The sequence below is a fragment of the Ascaphus truei genome (genome assembly GCF_040206685.1).
Source record: "Ascaphus truei isolate aAscTru1 chromosome 12 unlocalized genomic scaffold, aAscTru1.hap1 SUPER_12_unloc_7, whole genome shotgun sequence".
NCBI lineage: Eukaryota > Metazoa > Chordata > Amphibia > Anura > Ascaphidae > Ascaphus > Ascaphus truei.
Genome location: NW_027453843.1, coordinates 158,317 through 176,949, shown reverse-complemented (window position 1 = coordinate 176,949; position 18,633 = coordinate 158,317). Strand labels below are relative to the sequence as shown.

The 18,633-nt window shown below is 47.9% G+C and overlaps 4 protein-coding genes across 4 annotated transcripts; 2 read left to right on the top strand and 2 right to left on the bottom strand.

Moving 5' to 3' along the window:
• Nucleotides 1-708: 708 nt before the first annotated feature.
• On the top strand, nt 709-1,687 carry LOC142473861 (histone H3). The gene has a single exon (XM_075580805.1). It carries the CDS (start codon nt 735-737, stop codon nt 1,143-1,145), a length of 411 nt encoding a protein of 136 aa, XP_075436920.1. The 5' UTR covers nt 709-734; the 3' UTR covers nt 1,146-1,687.
• LOC142473860 (histone H1-like) lies at nt 1,648-2,579 on the bottom strand. The gene has a single exon (XM_075580804.1). It carries the CDS (start codon nt 2,542-2,544, stop codon nt 1,888-1,890), a length of 657 nt encoding a protein of 218 aa, XP_075436919.1. The 5' UTR covers nt 2,545-2,579; the 3' UTR covers nt 1,648-1,887.
• A 13,996-nt stretch (nt 2,580-16,575) lies between these two features.
• LOC142473852 (histone H2A type 1-like) lies at nt 16,576-17,117 on the bottom strand. The gene has a single exon (XM_075580796.1). It carries the CDS (start codon nt 17,102-17,104, stop codon nt 16,709-16,711), a length of 396 nt encoding a protein of 131 aa, XP_075436911.1. The 5' UTR covers nt 17,105-17,117; the 3' UTR covers nt 16,576-16,708.
• A 313-nt stretch (nt 17,118-17,430) lies between these two features.
• Nucleotides 17,431-17,811, top strand: LOC142473840 (histone H2B 1.1-like). Its single transcript, XM_075580786.1, has one exon. The coding sequence runs from the start codon at nt 17,431-17,433 to the stop codon at nt 17,809-17,811; it is 381 nt and encodes a 126-aa protein (XP_075436901.1).
• Nucleotides 17,812-18,633: the final 822 nt, after the last annotated feature.

The following is an 18,633-nucleotide window of genomic DNA, read 5'->3' as shown; positions in this document are numbered from 1 at the left end:
TTATTTAGAAAATACATAATACATTATGGAATATTTAATTTGTGCTTAAACTATAACACATTGTGTATACACATATACAGACTTGGTATTTTAATTAAAAGCAAACTACTGTGACTGGAGCATTAGAGGGAAGCCAAAGAGCCCGGTTAGGAGCTGATCAGATCACACAGAGCAGTGACAGCGAGAAGACATTGAGGGAAGCCCCATTTATAGCGCAGCACTGCCACCGTGTGGTGCTCTGGGAACTGCAGGCATTAAGGAAACGAGCCGCGCGGTTCCGCCTCTTTGTGTCTCTGTGTTCGGGTTTATAATAATAACACAATGTGAACATTAGAAGAAGAGGAACCAAGAAAGTCCCATTGAAGCAATGATCTGGGAAAGAAAACCCCTCATATTACATTTCACCGATTAAAGATCATTTGAATACTTGGTATAAGTACATGTTCCATGTCAGAGAGCTCTGTGCTGTATCTGTGCAAACACTAATGTTATCACATTAAATCTTTTTAATTGTCCCACTTACAAGCACTAAATATATAATAACTTTATTAGGACGATATCGGTCTGAGGCGGGATTTTTGAACATCGCAACGGCTTTCACAGAACCAATCAGAGCGAAGGGCGGGACCAAAGCAGCCAATCACAGCGATCTGCAGTCCATAAATACGCAGCTGCAGCGTTTTTTTTCTTTATTAGTTCCTGACCGGAGACGCGCACTGACACAGCAGCACAGGATGGCCCGGACCAAGCAGACCGCCCGGAAATCCACCGGAGGGAAGGCTCCCCGTAAGCAGCTAGCGACCAAGGCTGCCAGAAAGAGCGCTCCGGCCACCGGCGGAGTGAAGAAGCCTCACCGCTACCGGCCCGGTACTGTGGCTCTCAGGGAGATTCGCCGCTATCAGAAGTCCACCGAGCTGCTCATCCGCAAGCTGCCCTTCCAGCGCCTGGTCCGGGAGATCGCCCAGGACTTCAAGACTGACCTGCGCTTCCAGAGCTCGGCTGTCATGGCTCTGCAGGAGGCCAGCGAGGCTTATCTGGTGGGGCTCTTCGAGGACACCAACCTGTGCGCTATCCACGCCAAGAGGGTCACCATCATGCCCAAGGACATCCAGCTGGCCCGCAGGATCAGAGGGGAGAGAGCTTAGGCCGGCTGCACCCTGACTTCGTTTACACCCCAAAAACAAAGGCTCTTTTAAGAGCCACCACATTTTCAATGAAATGGCCTGATCAATATTAACACACGGATACTGATCTCAATATAGAGAATGAAAGAAGTGTGTTATCCTTGTACCAACATATGTACTTGATGTGTGACAATATAGATAAACGCACCTTCAATATTTGTGTATTCTTTGTCATGTGATATATAGACTTGCATGCATAGTCACCATTTCATGCTGTATATGGGTGCACGTAAAGACAAACCTGTAAATGTCCCCCTCCCATGTGCCACTGGTGATCAAACTGAAGTGTTATGGAATAGCATGTGCTTGATGCTTTCAATGTGATGTAAACACTTTTTTTTAATAACATGGTGATAAATACGTTTTTCTGATGTAAACTACACTTTTTTTTAATTTTATATAAATCGTGTATGTGAATATTATGTAGACACAAACAAAACCATAATGTCACCTAATATGTCAGTTTGTCTGAGAAACATTTATTCGTGCAATAGGTTAGGGACTACAAACTTACACATGCACCTTACAGTGCTCGCAGTATCAATGCATATACACTTATGCTCTGGCAGTGTAACACAAACCCCTGCATGGGATAAATTGGAGAAACATTCCCAGTTACACATTATGTGCACAGCTCTCTATGTGGGGTTGTGGTGGCTCTTAAAAGAGCCTTTGTGTTTGTAAGAGGCTGAAGTTGTCGGTCTCACTTCTTAGGAGCTGCCGCCCTCTTGGGCTTTGCTGCTTTGGGCTTTGCTGCCTTGGCCTTAGCTGGACTCTTAGCAGCTTTTGGCTTCGCAGCCTTTTTAGCCGCCGGGCTCTTCACAGCCTTCCTGGGCTTGGCAGCTTTAGACTTCTTCGGGCTTTTTGCTGGCTTCTTGGCGGCCGCCGGTTTCTTGACCTTTTTGGGGCTTTTCTTCACTCCCGCCGGAGCCTTTTTGGGTTTCTTGGGGGACTTGGCGGGTTTCTTTGCCACTGGCTTCTTGGGTTTCCCCACATCCTTTTTCTTGGCCGCCTTCTCCTTGCTCTCCAGCTGCTTCTTATTCAGCTTGAACGATCCGGAGGCTCCGCTCCCTTTCAGCTGGATCAGGGTTTCCTTGCTCACCAAGCCCTTGAGAGCCAGCTTCAGGCGGCTGTTATTCTTCTCCACATCGTAGCCTCCTGCAGCCAGAGCCTTCTTCAGAGCGGACAGGGAGACCCCGCTGCGCTCCTTAGAGGCGGACACAGCTCTCACTATCAGATCGGACACGCTGGGACCGGACTTTGCTGGGCGGCTTTTTGAGGCTCCGGCCGCTTTCTTCGGCTGCTTCTTCTTGGCGGCGCTTTCAGCTGGAGGAGGAGGAGCAGGAGCGGTCTCGGCCATTGCAGCTGCAGGTAAAATCCCCCAACACACTGACAGAAAGTTATACTGGGGGCGGGGACCTGCCGGGACTTATATAGAGAGCCTGCTGCTCTGTGATTGGTTAGTTATCGGAGTGAGCTTCTTTCTCATTGGGTATAATCACTAAGCCCCGCCCCTGACTCTCATCCTCCCGGATCACAAACACTGCTCTGACTTTGTGTTTCTGAGGCTGCAAGAAAAGGGCATTTTATCCCCTAATTATTACTAACATCCCCCCTTCTTGTATGCAATTTATAAGGAATTATATTATCTTCACTGCAGTATCATTTTTCTGCTGGGAAAGTACAAACACAATTAGGAATAATGGGTGAAAGTTCGGCTCTGTAGCCCGGGATTTGCCAGATTTCATTCATATCTGTCTATTTCTGTCACTTTTACTTTGCTCAGACTAAATGTGCAACCTCCATCCTCATACAGTGACACTAAGGACATATTATTCTACAGTATCAGTTTAAAATAATGTGCATATAAATATATAAACATGGTCTGGGGATTCACTATATATGTACAAGTAGCACAATAATTCCTGAGCAGCGTACATTGCTATTTCATGTTGTTCCATTTCCCCGGTACTAAGCTCTGTATTATTCCATTGTCAGTTATGAATATTGGTTATTAAATGGGAGATTCGAAAAGATTTGTATTCCATCTGTTCTGCAAATGAATAGTTTATAATGATATGTATGTAACATTATGTTTTCTAAAAACAATCATAGTAACATACACATCATGTGAATGACAGTAAATATATTTTAATAATGTAATAATCAAACAACTATTTTGTTTAAGCTTTATAATACAATTGGGAAGTGTTAAAAATATGTTTATTTGTGGGTTACAAAAAAATGAGTATGTGATATTAATGGAAGATTAGGTTATTAATCACCCTGTGTTACATAACTATGTAATGTCACTATTAGCACTATGTATAGGAACTGACATGTTTTGTGACCATTGTCACCAGAGACCAGAACTTTTAACATCTTTACATCAGGATCACTATCACCAGAAAATAATAATAATAATAATAATAATAATAGTACGTTCTTGTATAGCGCTGCTAGTTTTATGTAGCACTTTACAGGGACATTTTGCAGACACAGTCCCTGCCCCGTGGAGCTTACAATCTATTTTGTTGGAGCCAGAGACACAGGGAGATAAAATGACTTGCCCAAGGTCACAAGTAGTTGACACTAGGAGTTGAACCAGGCTTCAAACTCACTCTCAATGCCAGTGTGTTTTACTCAGTGTTTACTCACTGAGCCACTCCTTCTCCCGAATGACACACTAGTTGAATAAACAAAAGTTTATTCTGGCAAGCCAGAAAACACACAACATACATGTGACGGTCGGGGTAGCCAGCCTCACATAATAAGGTAAAGCCTGGCGTCTCTCAGCTGTGTCTCCGTAAAACTCCCACTTGCTCCGCTGACCGGGCTTCTCTGGCGCTTCTCAGCTGAGATCAGTGCTTGTGTATGCTCTTTAACACAAAGCACTTTTTAAAAGCCTGCCAGCGCGTCTCCGATCGCCTCCATAGGTTGTCTGGTTCCCTACACCGGCCTCACTCCTTACATAGCCCCTGCTGGATATCCTTAACATGGAGCAGGGGCCCTTGACCAATCACAACATGTATTGTGACGTTGCCGCCAAACACAGGATGAGCACTCGCCCTACTGCACAAATGGGGGAAGGGGATCAGCTTAAGTGCTCAAGACCAACCCTGCAATAGGTCCCCCCGGTCAGCCCCAAATATCCCGCTGGGAAGGCGCCACCAGGTCTGCGGGAAACAATTGGCTCTAGCCCAGTGAAAGCCGGACCCCGGACCTTATTTCTAGCCCTTTCCTGCTCACCATTTTTTGGGGGGCATCCACTGTCACACTTACCTCTACTCCGCGCGGAGACCGACCCGGGGATGCACCACGGGGCAGACTCATGCGCCCACGCACTGCCAGGGCAGTGCAGGCACAGCAGCGTGATGTCGGCGCTCCGCGACGAACATCCCGCACGCGCGCGGGTTGCTCGGCAACCGGGAGGCAGGAGAACTTGAAGGAGCTGCTGGAGCCTCCCACAGGCGGAGACTTGGAGAATAGGCCGCATGACGTCATCACGTCGCGACACGCATCGCGCACGCGCGCGGGTTGCTCGGCAACCAGACCTATCATTAAGAAAACCTGATTACAGGCTGTTTTGGATTTGTGTCTCACTGACACCATTGGTGGACCAGAGCACACCCCTGCAAGGTAATTTGACCCTTCCCACATATATACCTGCTTCTGTCTGTCTTTCATTGCTGAGCATAAACTCCTGTTTATGCATTGTGCTCACCGCTGCTGTCTAGTTTTGTCTTGAACTTTGTCTGTCCTGTTTGACCCTGCCTGTTCCTTGGATTTCTACACTCTCCAGCGCTTTGACCCCGGCTTCGTTCCTCGACTACTCTACCTTCTATTACCCTGGACCTTGGCTACGAAACTCTACCTACCCGGACTCTCCAACCCTGGAATACGGCAAGTACCCTGACCACCCTGACCTCTCAAACCCTACGACGCGGTACGACTTGGACTACGCATTCCGGACAGGACTGCGTGGTTGTGGGTCGTTGCCTATTCATCCCCACCTAAGCCCCGCGGTCTTCCGTCCTGTTTGTGGTGAGTGCAGCGTGACAATATGCTCAGCCAAACAAACATGGACGCCGCTGAGGTGGCCCGACGCCTAGACACCCATGAGGAATGCTTCCTGCAACTTACCGGATCATTTACACTGAAGGAACAACTAGTTTCCCAACTTAAACAAGACGTTGATACCCTGACTGAACAAGTTAGACGTTTAACAGTATCTACCACCAACACCGTCCCACTCGCAGCCACTCCTGCTCCCATCACACCTTCCTCTGAGCCACGACTACCTGCGCCCAACCGATATGCAGGGGATCCCAACGGTTGTCGGGGGTTCCTGAACCAGTGCTTCATACAGTTTGAGCTACTGCCCTCTCACTTCCCGTTTTCACGAACAAAGGTCGCATACATAATCTCCTTGCTGACTGACGCCGCTCTAGCATGGGCATCTCCTATCTGGGAGCAACGCCCAGATTTGACCTCTGACCTCACTCTCTTCATCACCGAATTCAGAAGGGTGTTTGACACCCCAGGGCGTAAGGTTACGGCTGCATCTACTCTGCTTAATATTTCTCAGGGAGACCGTACTGTGGCTCGTTATGCCCTGGACTTCCGGACGGTGGCTTCCGAGACCAGCTGGAACGATGTGGCCCTATCTGCAGTCTTCTGGCAGGGTCTGTCCGAACGGTTGAAGGACGAACTAGCAGCTCTGGATCGTCCCGCTGGACTTGAGGATCTGATAAACCTGTGCATCCGGATGGATCAGCGCCTCCAAGAGAGAAGGATGGAGAAAAACAAACACCCCCGAGGTATACAATCGTCTTCCTTTTCCACCATAGGTCCTCTACTCTCCACAACTCCCATCCTAGATGAACCCATGCAGCTGGGAGGGACTAGCCTTTCGCCTATCGAGAGGCAACGGAGAAGACGAGCAGGACTATGCCTCTACTGTGGCAATAACGGCCACCTGGTATTCAACTGTCCGCTGAAGCCGGGAAACGCCAAAGCCCAGTGAGTATAAGGAGGATCACGCAACTTTTCCCCCTCCTCAACCCTCTACGAGGATTTATCTACCTATCTCCATATCCGGTGAGACCTTCACAGTACAGACACGGGCCTTTCTGGATTCGGGGTCAGGGGGAAACTTCGTGGACCAAGAGTTCGCTATCAAGAATAAAATACCGTTGGTACCCAAAGATCGACCGGTAGGTCTTGAAGCCATTGACGGACGACCCTTGCAGCCCGCGATCATTTCCTTACAAACTACGCCCCTTAAGATCTCGACTAGCGACTTCCACTCCGAGACCATAACATTGGATGTCATTCACACCCCCTCCTCGGACATCATTCTGGGACTTCCTTGGCTCCGGATCCACAATCCAGTCATTTACTGGACAGAGGCCACGCCACTTCGTTGGAGTTCTTTTTGCTTGGAGCATTGCATGTCTGCTCCTAAGGCAGTGGCAGGACTGGAGGTCACGGATCCTGACAGGGTACAGCTGCCGGGAATATACGAGGATTTTCGCGATGTCTTTGACAAACGCCAAGCAGAAGTACTTCCGCCACATCGGACGTACGACTGTCCTATCGATCTTCTACCCGGGGCCATTCCCCCCAGAGGAGGGTCATACCCACTATCTATTCCTGAGACCCAGGTGATGAGAACATATATTCAGGAGAATCTCCAGAGGGGGTTCATTAAGAAATCTTCATCACCTGCTGGGGCAGGATTTTTTTTCGTCAAAAAGAAGGACGGAACCCTCAGACCCTGCATTGACTATCGCGGTCTCAACAAACTCACCATAAAGAACCGCTACCCCCTTCCGTTGATAGCCAAATTATTCGACAAACTCCAAGGAGCCAGGATCTTCACCAAGCTGGACCTCAGAGGCGCCTATAATCTGGTTAGAATCAGACAAGGAGACAAATGGAAGACAGCATTCAATACTCGCGACGGGCATTACGAGTACCTGGTCATGCCATTTGGATTGTGTAATGCTCCTGCTGTCTTCCAAGACTTTGTCAACGACATTTTCAGAGACCTTCTGGACCATCATGTTATAGTATACCTGGACGATATACTAATATTTTCCAGATCCATGCCTGAACATACTATGCATGTCAAACAAGTCTTGCAGCGCTTAAGAGAGAACCACTTGTATGCTAAGCTCGAGAAATGCCATTTCCATCAAAGATCCACCTCCTTTCTCGGCTACATTATATCGGACACCGGCCTTGCTATGGACCCTACCAAGGTCAAGGCGGTACTCGAATGGCCCTGTCCCCTCTCCCTCAAGGCCATCCAAAGGTTCCTTGGCTTCGCCAACTATTACCGGAGGTTCATTCAGGGATTCTCATCGGTAGTAGCACCCATCACGGCACTCACGCAGAAGGGAGCTGATCCTACGAGGTGGACTGAGAAAGCTCTTCAGGCTTTCGAGAGGATAAAGACGGCATTCGCCTCAGCACCCATCTTAACTCATCCAGATCCTTCGTTACCTTTTTTTTTGGAGGTCGACGCCTCCGATGTAGGAGCAGGTGCTATACTTTCCTAGAGAAAGAATCCTCAAGCCCCACTTCATCCTTGTGCGTATTTTTCTAAAAAAAATTCCTCTGCCCCAAGGGAATTACGATGTACTGCACCGACACACTTTATTCGAGCAAATACCCGGTATGTACCTGGCAGATACCTGGAATGCGCCGCTCCTCACCTCTGACAAGCCACGTTGCATTTGCCTTCCCAGCCTGGGTTCATGCCTGGCTGATGGGCGGCTGATCTGTTAAATGAGGATGATTAGGATTTAATAGGCTGCAATGCTTCGCGTGTCTACCAGATGGCATAAATTCATGAATTGTAATGCAGTGTATATATATATACTGTGCAGTATTGCAGCCAGCGGGAATAAAATGCTTCAATCCCTGCCTGAAAAATAACTCAATGTACTCGGGCAGAAAACAGTCACAAACCTCAATACACCCGGGTATACCCGAATTCGTGGGACTAGCCAAGCTCGAATAAAGTGTGTCGCCAGTGTAGGTAACCGGGAGCTCCTCGCTATCAAACTGGCCTTAGAAGAGTGGAGGCACTTACTGGAAGGCACAGAGACGCCAGTCACGATACTTACTGACCATAAGAATCTACTGTACATTGAGGGAGCACGGCGACTAGGATCTCGCCAGGCAAGATGGTCCTTATTCTTTACTCGCTTTAACTTCCTCATTTCCTACATCCCTGGGTCTAAGAACCTTAAAGCCGACGCCTTGTCACGACAGTTCCTGGTAGAGGATAACAAGGTGGAACAACAGGAGACCATTCTCCCTTCCACTTGTATTTTGGCTGCAAATACATTTATTGCCTTAACGGACATTACCAAGGCTCAGAACAACATCCCGGCAGGACTCAACGTTCCGGAGGATCGGTTATTCACTCCCCGTAAATTCCAGAGGAGAGTCATGGAGTGGGGACATTCATCCAAGACTGCAGGCCATCCTGGTACCAAAAGAACTACTGAGTTCATCGAACGCACATTCTGGTGGCCCTACATGCGGAGAGACATACAAGCTTTCGTAGCTACTTGCGCTACTTGTGCTCGAAGCAAGACGCCACACAACAGACCTGCGGGTCTCCTTCAACCACTACCCATCCCAGAACGTCCATGGACACATATATCGATGGACTTCATCGTTGAGTTGCCTAAATCTAGAGGCATGGACACCATACTTGTGGTGGTGGACAGATTTTCCAAACAGGCACACTTCATCCCTATGAAGGGTCTACCCACTGCACCAATGTTGTCCGAAGTTTTCATCAGGGAGATCTTCAGGTTAAATGGGTCCCCTCGGGTCATAGTGTCCGACAGAGGATCCCAGTTCATCTCCCGGTTCTGGAGGGCGTTTTGTAAAAATCTGGACGTCACACTACACTTTTCGTCAGGCTATCACCCCCAGACCAATGGACAGACGGAACGCACCAATCAGTCTCTGGAACAGTTTTTGAGGTGCTTTATTGCTGACACTCAGGACGACTGGGCGAAACTTCTCCCGTGGGCAGAATTCTCCCATAATAATCTTCGGAACGAATCATCCCAACAGTCACTATTTATGGTCAACTATGGCTTCCATCCGTCTGCACTTCCTTCCCTCATCTCCAAGTCTGGAGTCCGGCCGCAGAGGACAGGATTCGCCACTTACAAGACCTACTGTATGGCAGAAGATCCATCGGAACCTACAGCACGCTGGTATATTACACAAGAGACAAGCGGATCGTCACCGAAGAGAGGTCCCAGGGTACTCTGTAGGACAAAGGGTTTGGTTATCTACCAAAAACATTCGGCTAAAGGTAGCCTCACCCAAACTGGCACCACGTTTTATCGGTCCTTTCCGCATCACCAAAAGGATCAACCCAGTAGCCCATCGGCTTGAACTGCCTAGGAATATGAGGATTCCTTCTGTATTTCACTCATCCCTTCTCAAACCTTGTCTACAAGACTCATCCTCGAAAGGACAATCTAAACCTCCGCAAACCATACTGGTAGATGGCCAACAAGAATACGAGGTTCAGACCATTCTCAACTCCAGAATATCCAGAGGAGGATTGCAATATCTTGTACACTGGAGAGGCTATGGCCCAGAGCAGAGAGAGTGGATCCCTCATCATCAGGTACATGCCAACCGCCTCATCTATGCCTTCCACCGTAGGCATCCTGAGAAACCATCTCTGGGTCGACCGGAGGTCTCCCCTCAAGGGGGGGATACTGTCACACTTACCTCTACTCCGCGCGGAGACCGACCCGGGGATGCACCATGGGGCAGACTCATGCGCCCACGCACTGCCAGGGCAGTGCAGGCACAGCAGCGTGATGTCGGCGCTCCGCGACGCGCATAGCGCACGCACGCGGGTTGCTCGGCAACCGGGAGACAGGAGAACTTGAAGGAGCTGCTGGAGCCTCCCACAGGCGGAGACTTGGAGAATAGGCCGCATGACGTCATCACGTCGCGACGCGCATCGCGCACGAGCGCGGGTTGCTCGGCAACCAGACCGATCATTAAAAAAACCTGATTACAGGCTGTTTTGGATTAGTGTCTCACTGACACCATTGGTGGACCAGAGCACACCACTGCAAGGTAATTGGACCCTTCCCACATATATACCTGCTTCTGTCTGTCTTTCATTGCTGAGCATAAACTCCTGTTTATGCATTGTGCTCACCGCTGCTGTCTAGTTTTGTCATGAACTTTGTCTGTCCTGTTTGACCCTGCCTGTTCCTTGGATTTCTACACTCTCCAGCGCTTTGACCCCGGCTTCGTTCCTCGACTACTCTACCTTCTATTACCCTGGACCTTGGCTACGAAACTCTACCTACCCGGACTCTCCAACCCTGGAATATGGCAAGTACCCTGACCACCCTGACCTCTCCAACCCTACGACGCGGTACGACTTGGACTACGCATTCCGGACAGGACTGCGTGGTTGTGGGTCGGTGCCTATTCATCCCCACCTCAGCCCCGCGGTCTTCCGTCCTGTTTGTGGTGAGTGCAGCGTGACATGCACAAATTCTGACGCGGTAGCTATTGGCTGTGTAATAGGACACACCTGCATTATCAAGCAGCCTATCCTGTCCGCACGTCTGCTTCCTGGTTGCCTCCCATTGGTGGGAGGTCCTATAAATATGCTCTCAGAGCTCCCAGTCATTGCCGAGCATAACCTCTGTTTGTGTGACGCTGCACTCATCACCTAGTTCCTGTCTGCCTGAACCCTGCTGCCTGACCCTGCATGGATACTACTCTGTGATGCTCTCCTGCACTGACCTTGGCTTTGGCAACGACTACTCTGTGATGCTCTCCTGCACTGACCCTGGATTTGGAACCACGGCGACGCCACTCTCTCCTGCACTGACCCTTGCTTGGCTCCACGACTACTGTACGCTCTACAATTTGTCCCTGACGATGCTCCTTTGCTGGAGGGAAACGCGCGTTGGACGCGCAATGTTGTCAGTCTCCTACTTGGAGCTGTTTTAATGTAGTGTCAGCAGTCTCCTGGCTCTAACTTTGTTGATCCCATTAGTTAATTATTTATTCTTTATTTATAGTGAGTGTGCCTGCTTTCCTTGCACAGCACTGCTGTTTCTGGCAGGTCTATGCTGCAGTGTATGTATCACCATTATCACTGCACTTGCCAGCTTTATCACTCCAGCACTCTTACTTTAACACACTAAAGTCTCTATTATAGTGAGCAGTGCTGGTTGTTCTAGCAAGGTAGCTGGACATTTAACACACTGGCCACTCACTTGTGTACATTTATATACCTTTATTTTTGGGTCCCATCGTTGCTCCAGAGGGGTTAACACCCTGACTTCTAGCAACCTGTGTCCTCTTATCCCACCATTATCAAGTGGTTCAATGGGATAGTATATACTTAAAACAGACAATATGGTTGCCTGATAATGTTGATTTAATATATTTTTAATTCACATTACACATTACTTTGGTAATATATGTTTTAAGTAAATTTATTAAAAGTTAAATTTTACACTGTTTTGGTGTGCATTTAAGTGAATTCTTTTAGGGGGCACATCCATTTTGTGTTTCCCTTCACCTTTTCTGATTCACTTTTCAGTTCACAGTTTGCACCCATTACTTGATTACCACATTGATGTATTTGACCACTTTATTCAATTAGTATGGTTCTGTGATCACTCCCTATCCCTTTGATGTTTCTGTACACTCTACAACCCTGACCCTGGCTACGTACCCCAACAATCCGCTGCTCTATACTCCAAGATTCACAAGTACCTCACTTACCCTGTCTTCTGTTACCCTGATCCGGCCTGTACGACTGTCCTATACTCTAGATGTGCCCTCGTGGTTGTGGTTGGCGTTCTATACAAATCCCTACCTCAGCCCCACGGTCACGCCTCGTTTGTAGTGAGCTACGGGTTACAGATACTCCCACTTGGAAGTCTCTGCAAGGGGCGGGCTCATGGACTGTACCCATCTTGGATAGGCTTACACAGGCCATGAGTCACCACCTTACTTCCTTCACTGGGGGGTCACTGGCTCATAGATTAACCTGTTAGTGCTCTGAACATAATAGGGACTTACATAATAGATACACTATGTGGGAAAGAGAGGTATTATGGGACATACCCTCTTACACTGGATAGGGGTAGTTTGGGCAGTTAACACGCAGGTGGCCCAGCCAGTTACACAAGGAGCACTGGCCCTCGTGGGCAACCTCCATCGGCTCTACTTCAACACCCCGGGTTTTTGACTTCTTCCCCCCTGGTTTGGTGGCCTGGGGAGGGTCAGCTACCTTAGGTCTTTTGACCGCCAGCACTGGAGTAAGGGAAAGGAAACGCTTTTCCAACTGTGGCCGTGTGGCCACTGTCACGATGGACAGAACGTATCAACAATTTTATATTTTAGGGAAATAGATTGAGCACACAAGTTGAGCAAAATAAACTGACATTTATTTCCTTAATAGACAGACACACGACAACCTTAGAATATACTTGACAAAACACTTACTGAGGAAGAGAATGGGATAGAATGTCCAGAAGTAAAACAAAGCACCAGAATATTGTCTTTTAAAATGCTATCCTTTTGCAAGGGGCGTAAATTGCCAGCTCAATAAGTCTGTGAATATTGCAAAGTTCTTTCTGGTCCATTGGGGTTCGTTAGATAACCCCCAGCATTAACGGAATCCTGAAGAAGAGTTATGTCCTTGGTTCTGATGTAATTAACTTGTTGCGTTAGGGAATCATTGCTGCTGCTCTTATCCGCTTGTAGAAGCAAAGTGGAAATTTGTTCACATTGTAAAAGAGAGACGAAAGACAACGGGGATAGCTTAGGGAGCATGTATATAGGGTCGGCTAGCATATCTATACCATACCCGCCCAATCCCCTTCGTGGGAACCTCCATCCCACCAATCTCCATCTTGCCCCCAGTTTGCAGATGGGCACTACAGGGATTTCCAGTTGATACAGCGCCTGTGCAACTCTGACACCTGGGCTGCTTACCATATGAGTGCTCCCCTTTTTACCTGGTGTCTCCCAGGCTAGGAGTTGGACCCAAGGTGTGAACTAGCCCAGATGACTAACAGGATCTCCTGGTCAGCGAGCATCCCGGCTAATTCACACTTTGTGGCTCTGGGGCTTTCATCTGCAACACTTCCCTAGACCCATAGACATTGCTCTAACAGGGAGTCTCTGAAGTTTGCAGAAGGAAGTGCCCCCAGCTCATCGGTGTAAAACATGTGGTTACTGGTTGCATTGAAAAGGCAAGTAGAAAAAGCCTCATCCTGCCTGTACATTTAAAACTGCAGCCAGAAAGGCACTTTATCAAAAATATATGTTCTATTTGTCCTAAAGTCATCACTGGAGTTATCGGCATTCGGCCGTGCCTGGGATGTCTGCCAGCAAGTAGGCAAGCCAGGTGACAGTGCGAAGGCTCCCCTTAGACCACCACCGGGGCTAGGTAAGCCCTTTCAGCACAAGGCTGTTCAGTGGGATGGCGGCATTCACTTTCTGTAGCCCATCGCTGGGAGTTCTGGAGAGCCGGATCCTGCCTGATGTCCTTGGAGAAGCAAGGCAGGGAAGCTCAGTGTAGCAGGCGGGACGCTGATGTGGTAGTGGTTGTGGCCACTACTTGTGGGGCTAAGCACCCGGAGACCGAGACCCTGAAGACTATCTCAGAGGTGGACCTCAACCCTCCAGGGCTTTCCCCAGTTGTCATTCCTACTATGGCGTATAATTTTGAGGCCCTGTTTGCCATGTTGGGTCAAGGCGCAATGGCAGACCATCACCTACAGTTAACCTAAATACTGAGAGACCTTGTCAGACCTTCTCCTGCCCTATCCCAGACCCCGAAATGAGGCCCCAGTACCTCCCTGGGGTCTGATAATTTATAAATAACATACCTCCCCACACACCACATTTTTCACCATTGTGTCCAGTATTTTTGGACAAGACACTTGGCAACCCTAGTGCTGGCAAGCCAAGTACTTCCAGAAGCTGACTCTACATGAGTCGAGCCGAGGTTGAGTCAGCCATGAGCCAGAGGGGCTGAACGAGAGATTGACCGAGACATTGCCGGTGAATCTGTCTCCATGAGAGCAACCTTGCTGGCTTAGGAATGTGCCACACAGGTGCTTTGACTTCTGGACGCCAAGATGACGGACGACGGTGTGCCCCCAAGTACACAGCAAGAAAAGTGGGTACTGACCCCTGCTACTATGCCGGTTAGGAGAGCACCCCAAATTGTTGACTCTCTGCAAGTCACCAAGCCATGTGGGTCAGCCGGGTGCCGAAGATGCTTTAGCAAAGACGGCAGAGGATGCCCATGAGGGCCAGTGCTCCCGGGGAGACCAGTTAAACCATCTGCGGATGAGTACCCCAACACATCCCAATCAAGTATCCCCAATCTGGGGCAAAGTCCCCAAACAACAGGGCTTACCGACTATGAGAGGCTAGCCCCAGCAAAAGAACCACAAGCAGTTGTGCGGTTCCAGCGGAGGACCCAGTCAGCGATCCCTACGGCTGTGTGCAGCCATCAGGCTGGAGGACTATGCAGTCCATAGAAGAACAGTTTTGGGTCCAGGGGTCCCAGGTAATCGGCAGGCGTTTGGACTGGGGGACCCCAACACTACAGCACCTCTTGAGCAACCTGATATGGTTAGTCCAGAGCATCCAATCCCAGGAACGGGGATGCGGGTGGAGCTTCCAGAGGATGCTATTTGACTGCTTTCACAGGGTGCAAATGTTGGGTAGTTACCCTGGCGGAGGTGCCTTTGGTGCTGCTGCCAGACACAGTGTTTCTTGTTCCCCAGCTCTTGGTGCCAAAGAGTGTCATGATCTGTGAAGAGACAAGGCAGGCAGTTCCGCAATACCTTGCTGTCAGATCAGAGCTTAGACGGCATGTGGCAGCACGCTGCCAAACCGATCATTGAGTCCAGATCCGATTGGCTTGTGAGTGCCGCCAGCTCCCATACAGGGAACAGAGCCCAGGGACTCTGGACTGACCATGGACGGGGGTATTAAAACATTTAATAAGTAATGTGTTGGGGCTCAGAATAAATTGGTGCACGCTTTGTAGAGAGTATTTTCATTGCTGCCACATTTAGCTACAACTGATTGTGTGTTAAGTGCACAATTTTTTTTCTATAATAAACAGGGACCTGAGACTCTGGTAAATAATTATATATTTTGCCTAAATTATCCAGTGATGTACGCACATAGATGGGATTGCAATTGAGTAATGGGTTAATATAAACATATTGAAAGTACTTTGTGCAGGAGAAAAGTGAGTTGGCTAGAGTAGCCGTGTGTATTAACCCTGGTTGCATATCACATGCTCACTTGTGTGCGGTCCGTGACAGAGAGTATATGGGCCACATGCTCACAGATGGACCGTACATGACATTGCTGTTCCTCAGATTTAAAAAAAAAAATGACACCAGGGACAGGATCTGTAATTTTTAGTTTATAGCACAGAGTATATTAGTGGTACAAAAATAAATTCTAATTATTGTTCTTGCTCATAAAGGAATTAATTTGATAAATTGTACCTCCAAAAAACTTGTGCTGTTTATTTCGAAGACCAGATGCTGTAATTATGTGTTCTGCCTTTTGGTTATTGAATCTTTCTATACCATTATGCTATTTTATTTTCTAACATGTCAACATTAATTATATTATGACTTGATTGTGCATGTTCGAGGGCAATCTGTAAACAACGTTGGTTGAATATTTTTTTTTTTTTTAATTGTTCTTGCATCAATGTTACTCACTTGTCTTTAATGATACATTATATACATTTTCAGTATAATACACCTTCATGGCTTGCGAATTTGTGTCCGATATAAAAACAGGTTTTAGCCTTTACAAGCCAAGTAATGAAGATACCGATTTCTAATCCAACAGCGCCACCGTGTGGTAAATTGTTTCAAGAATAGACTCCTAATACCAACACGTTGCGCCTTTTGTATAATCACAAACAGAAACAAACACTACTTTATAGTGTATTAGCCATGCTACACTACTTTGTTTTCATTTATTTAGCGATGAACTAGAAACAGTTTTTTTGTTTAGCTTTATAGTTATGGTTCCAGCAAACTAAATGCACTTTAATCAGTTCATCAATTTTATGGGATTTTTTCCTTAAAATCATCATGTCGGTAATTAAAGTTCACCCCCAAGTTATATATACAGTAGGTGCCTTTATGGTATTAAATATTGATTTGCTTTCTGCAGTGTCGTATCAAACGCATTACTGTTTCTAATGACAGAACTGACACCTCCACATACATGGACTTAATTATACATTACTTTACAAATAAAGAGAACTATTATCATAAACAATGAAAGTGACTTAGAATGGAGATAGAAATATAATAAAAACATGTCCTGCAGGAAATGTGAAATACTATAACGCTTTTTTGATGCTGTGGGTGGCTCTGAAAAGAGCCTTTGTGTTGGGTATGTGGGGATCTCTGCTCCTGGTCTCGGGGTGAAGCTCACTTGCTGCTCTTGGCCGGCTTGTGGCTCTCGGTTTTCTTGGGCAGTAGCACGGCCTGGATGTTGGGCAGGACACCCCCCTGAGCGATGGTGACCCCTCCGAGCAGCCTGTTCAGCTCCTCGTCGTTCCGCACAGCGAGCTGCAGGTGCCGGGGGATGATGCGGGACTTCTTATTGTCCCGGGCGGCGTTACCGGCCAACTCCAGGATCTCAGCGGTCAGATACTCCAGCACTGCGGCCAAATAGACCGGGGCTCCGGCCCCCACACGCTGAGCATAATTTCCCTTCCGAAGCAGCCTGTGCACACGGCCGACTGGGAACTGCAGCCCAGCCCGAGATGAGCGCGTCTTGGCCTTAGCGCGAGTTTTCCCGCCTTGTTTGCCTCTTCCAGACATCGTGTATCACTCAAACAGCAGCTCAGGTAACAGGAGAAGTGACAAACCCCGCCCCCTGTGCCCTTATTTATGCACTCTGACAGCAGCTGAACTCCTCTGTGATTGGTCAGTTTTGAAAACAGCCAATCAGTTCCATAATCCTGTAACCACCAATCATGTAATTTGAAAGAAAACTGTAGATGTCATAAACGGTCACATGATAATGTCAGCCAATAGACGAACAGAATGCTGGGGCTGCTAGTTTGCATAGGACTCCTATAAATAGAGCTGCTGGGGGTTTAGGTGACATTGTTTCTCTGCTGTTTGGAGAAGAAGCATCGCCCGACATGCCTGAACCAGCAAAGTCTGCGCCAGCGGCCAAGAAGGGCTCTAAGAAAGCCGTGACCAAGACCCAGAAGAAGGATGGGAAGAAGCGTAGGAAGAGCAGGAAGGAAAGTTACGCGATCTACGTGTACAAAGTGCTGAAGCAGGTTCACCCTGACACCGGCATCTCCTCCAAGGCCATGGGCATCATGAACTCCTTTGTGAATGATATCTTCGAGCGCATCGCAGGGGAATCGTCCCGTCTGGCTCATTACAACAAGCGCTCGACCATCACTTCCCGGGAGATCCAGACCGCTGTGCGCCTGCTGCTGCCGGGAGAGCTGGCCAAGCACGCCGTGTCCGAGGGCACCAAGGCGGTCACCAAGTACACCAGCGCCAAGTAACCCCGATCTCATCACTGACCCACAAACACAAAGGCTCTTCTAAGAGCCACCCACTTTATCACTATAAGAGATATGATCATATGTCATCTGTGCTCGGGATAAAAGGGAAGTGTTCTATTATACATTGCACTTTCTCAGTTATTTGCTTTTGTAACTATTATATATTATAAAGTATCTTATGTGATGTATTTTTAGCTCTTTCTGGCTTCCTACCCAGCCACGTGTTTGCTGCACTTGTGCTGTTTTGTTAGTAAGAGGCGGGAGAACCGCAGACAAAGTGACAATCGCCGAGAATCCCCTTCAGATAATCTGTAGTTCACACACATCCCACAGGGTGGCGCTGCTGTGTTAGTAATGGAGTTCGTGCTCGGGAAGTGGGATTTGGGGTTAATAACCTGCGATTATTTTCCCTCATTTACTTTTTTTGAGCCTCACTAAAATACCGATTATATGTGCACGTGTCAGAATAAGTGTGCAGGAAATGATGCCCTCACACCCGCATGGTATATAACGCATCTGATCGGGGGAAATCCTAGTGCAGTTTGGGATTAGTAACAGACCATGCAATCCGTGTTTGCCACATGCGTTAGATACGAGCACATTCATTTGCATTATCAGAATTGGCCTTTTATAGTTTGTCGCACATTTTTTATTCCATTTACATAAATGTAACAAGTGATATTTCTCATTGTCCTGTTGGGTTGGACATTAATTTAGAAATCGGTCAAATCTGCATTAAATAGGCTGGGATGTTACATTAAAGGCTTCTATTGTCACCTTGTTCAATCTGTTATCAGGGATTGCACCTTTTTAGTATAAAAA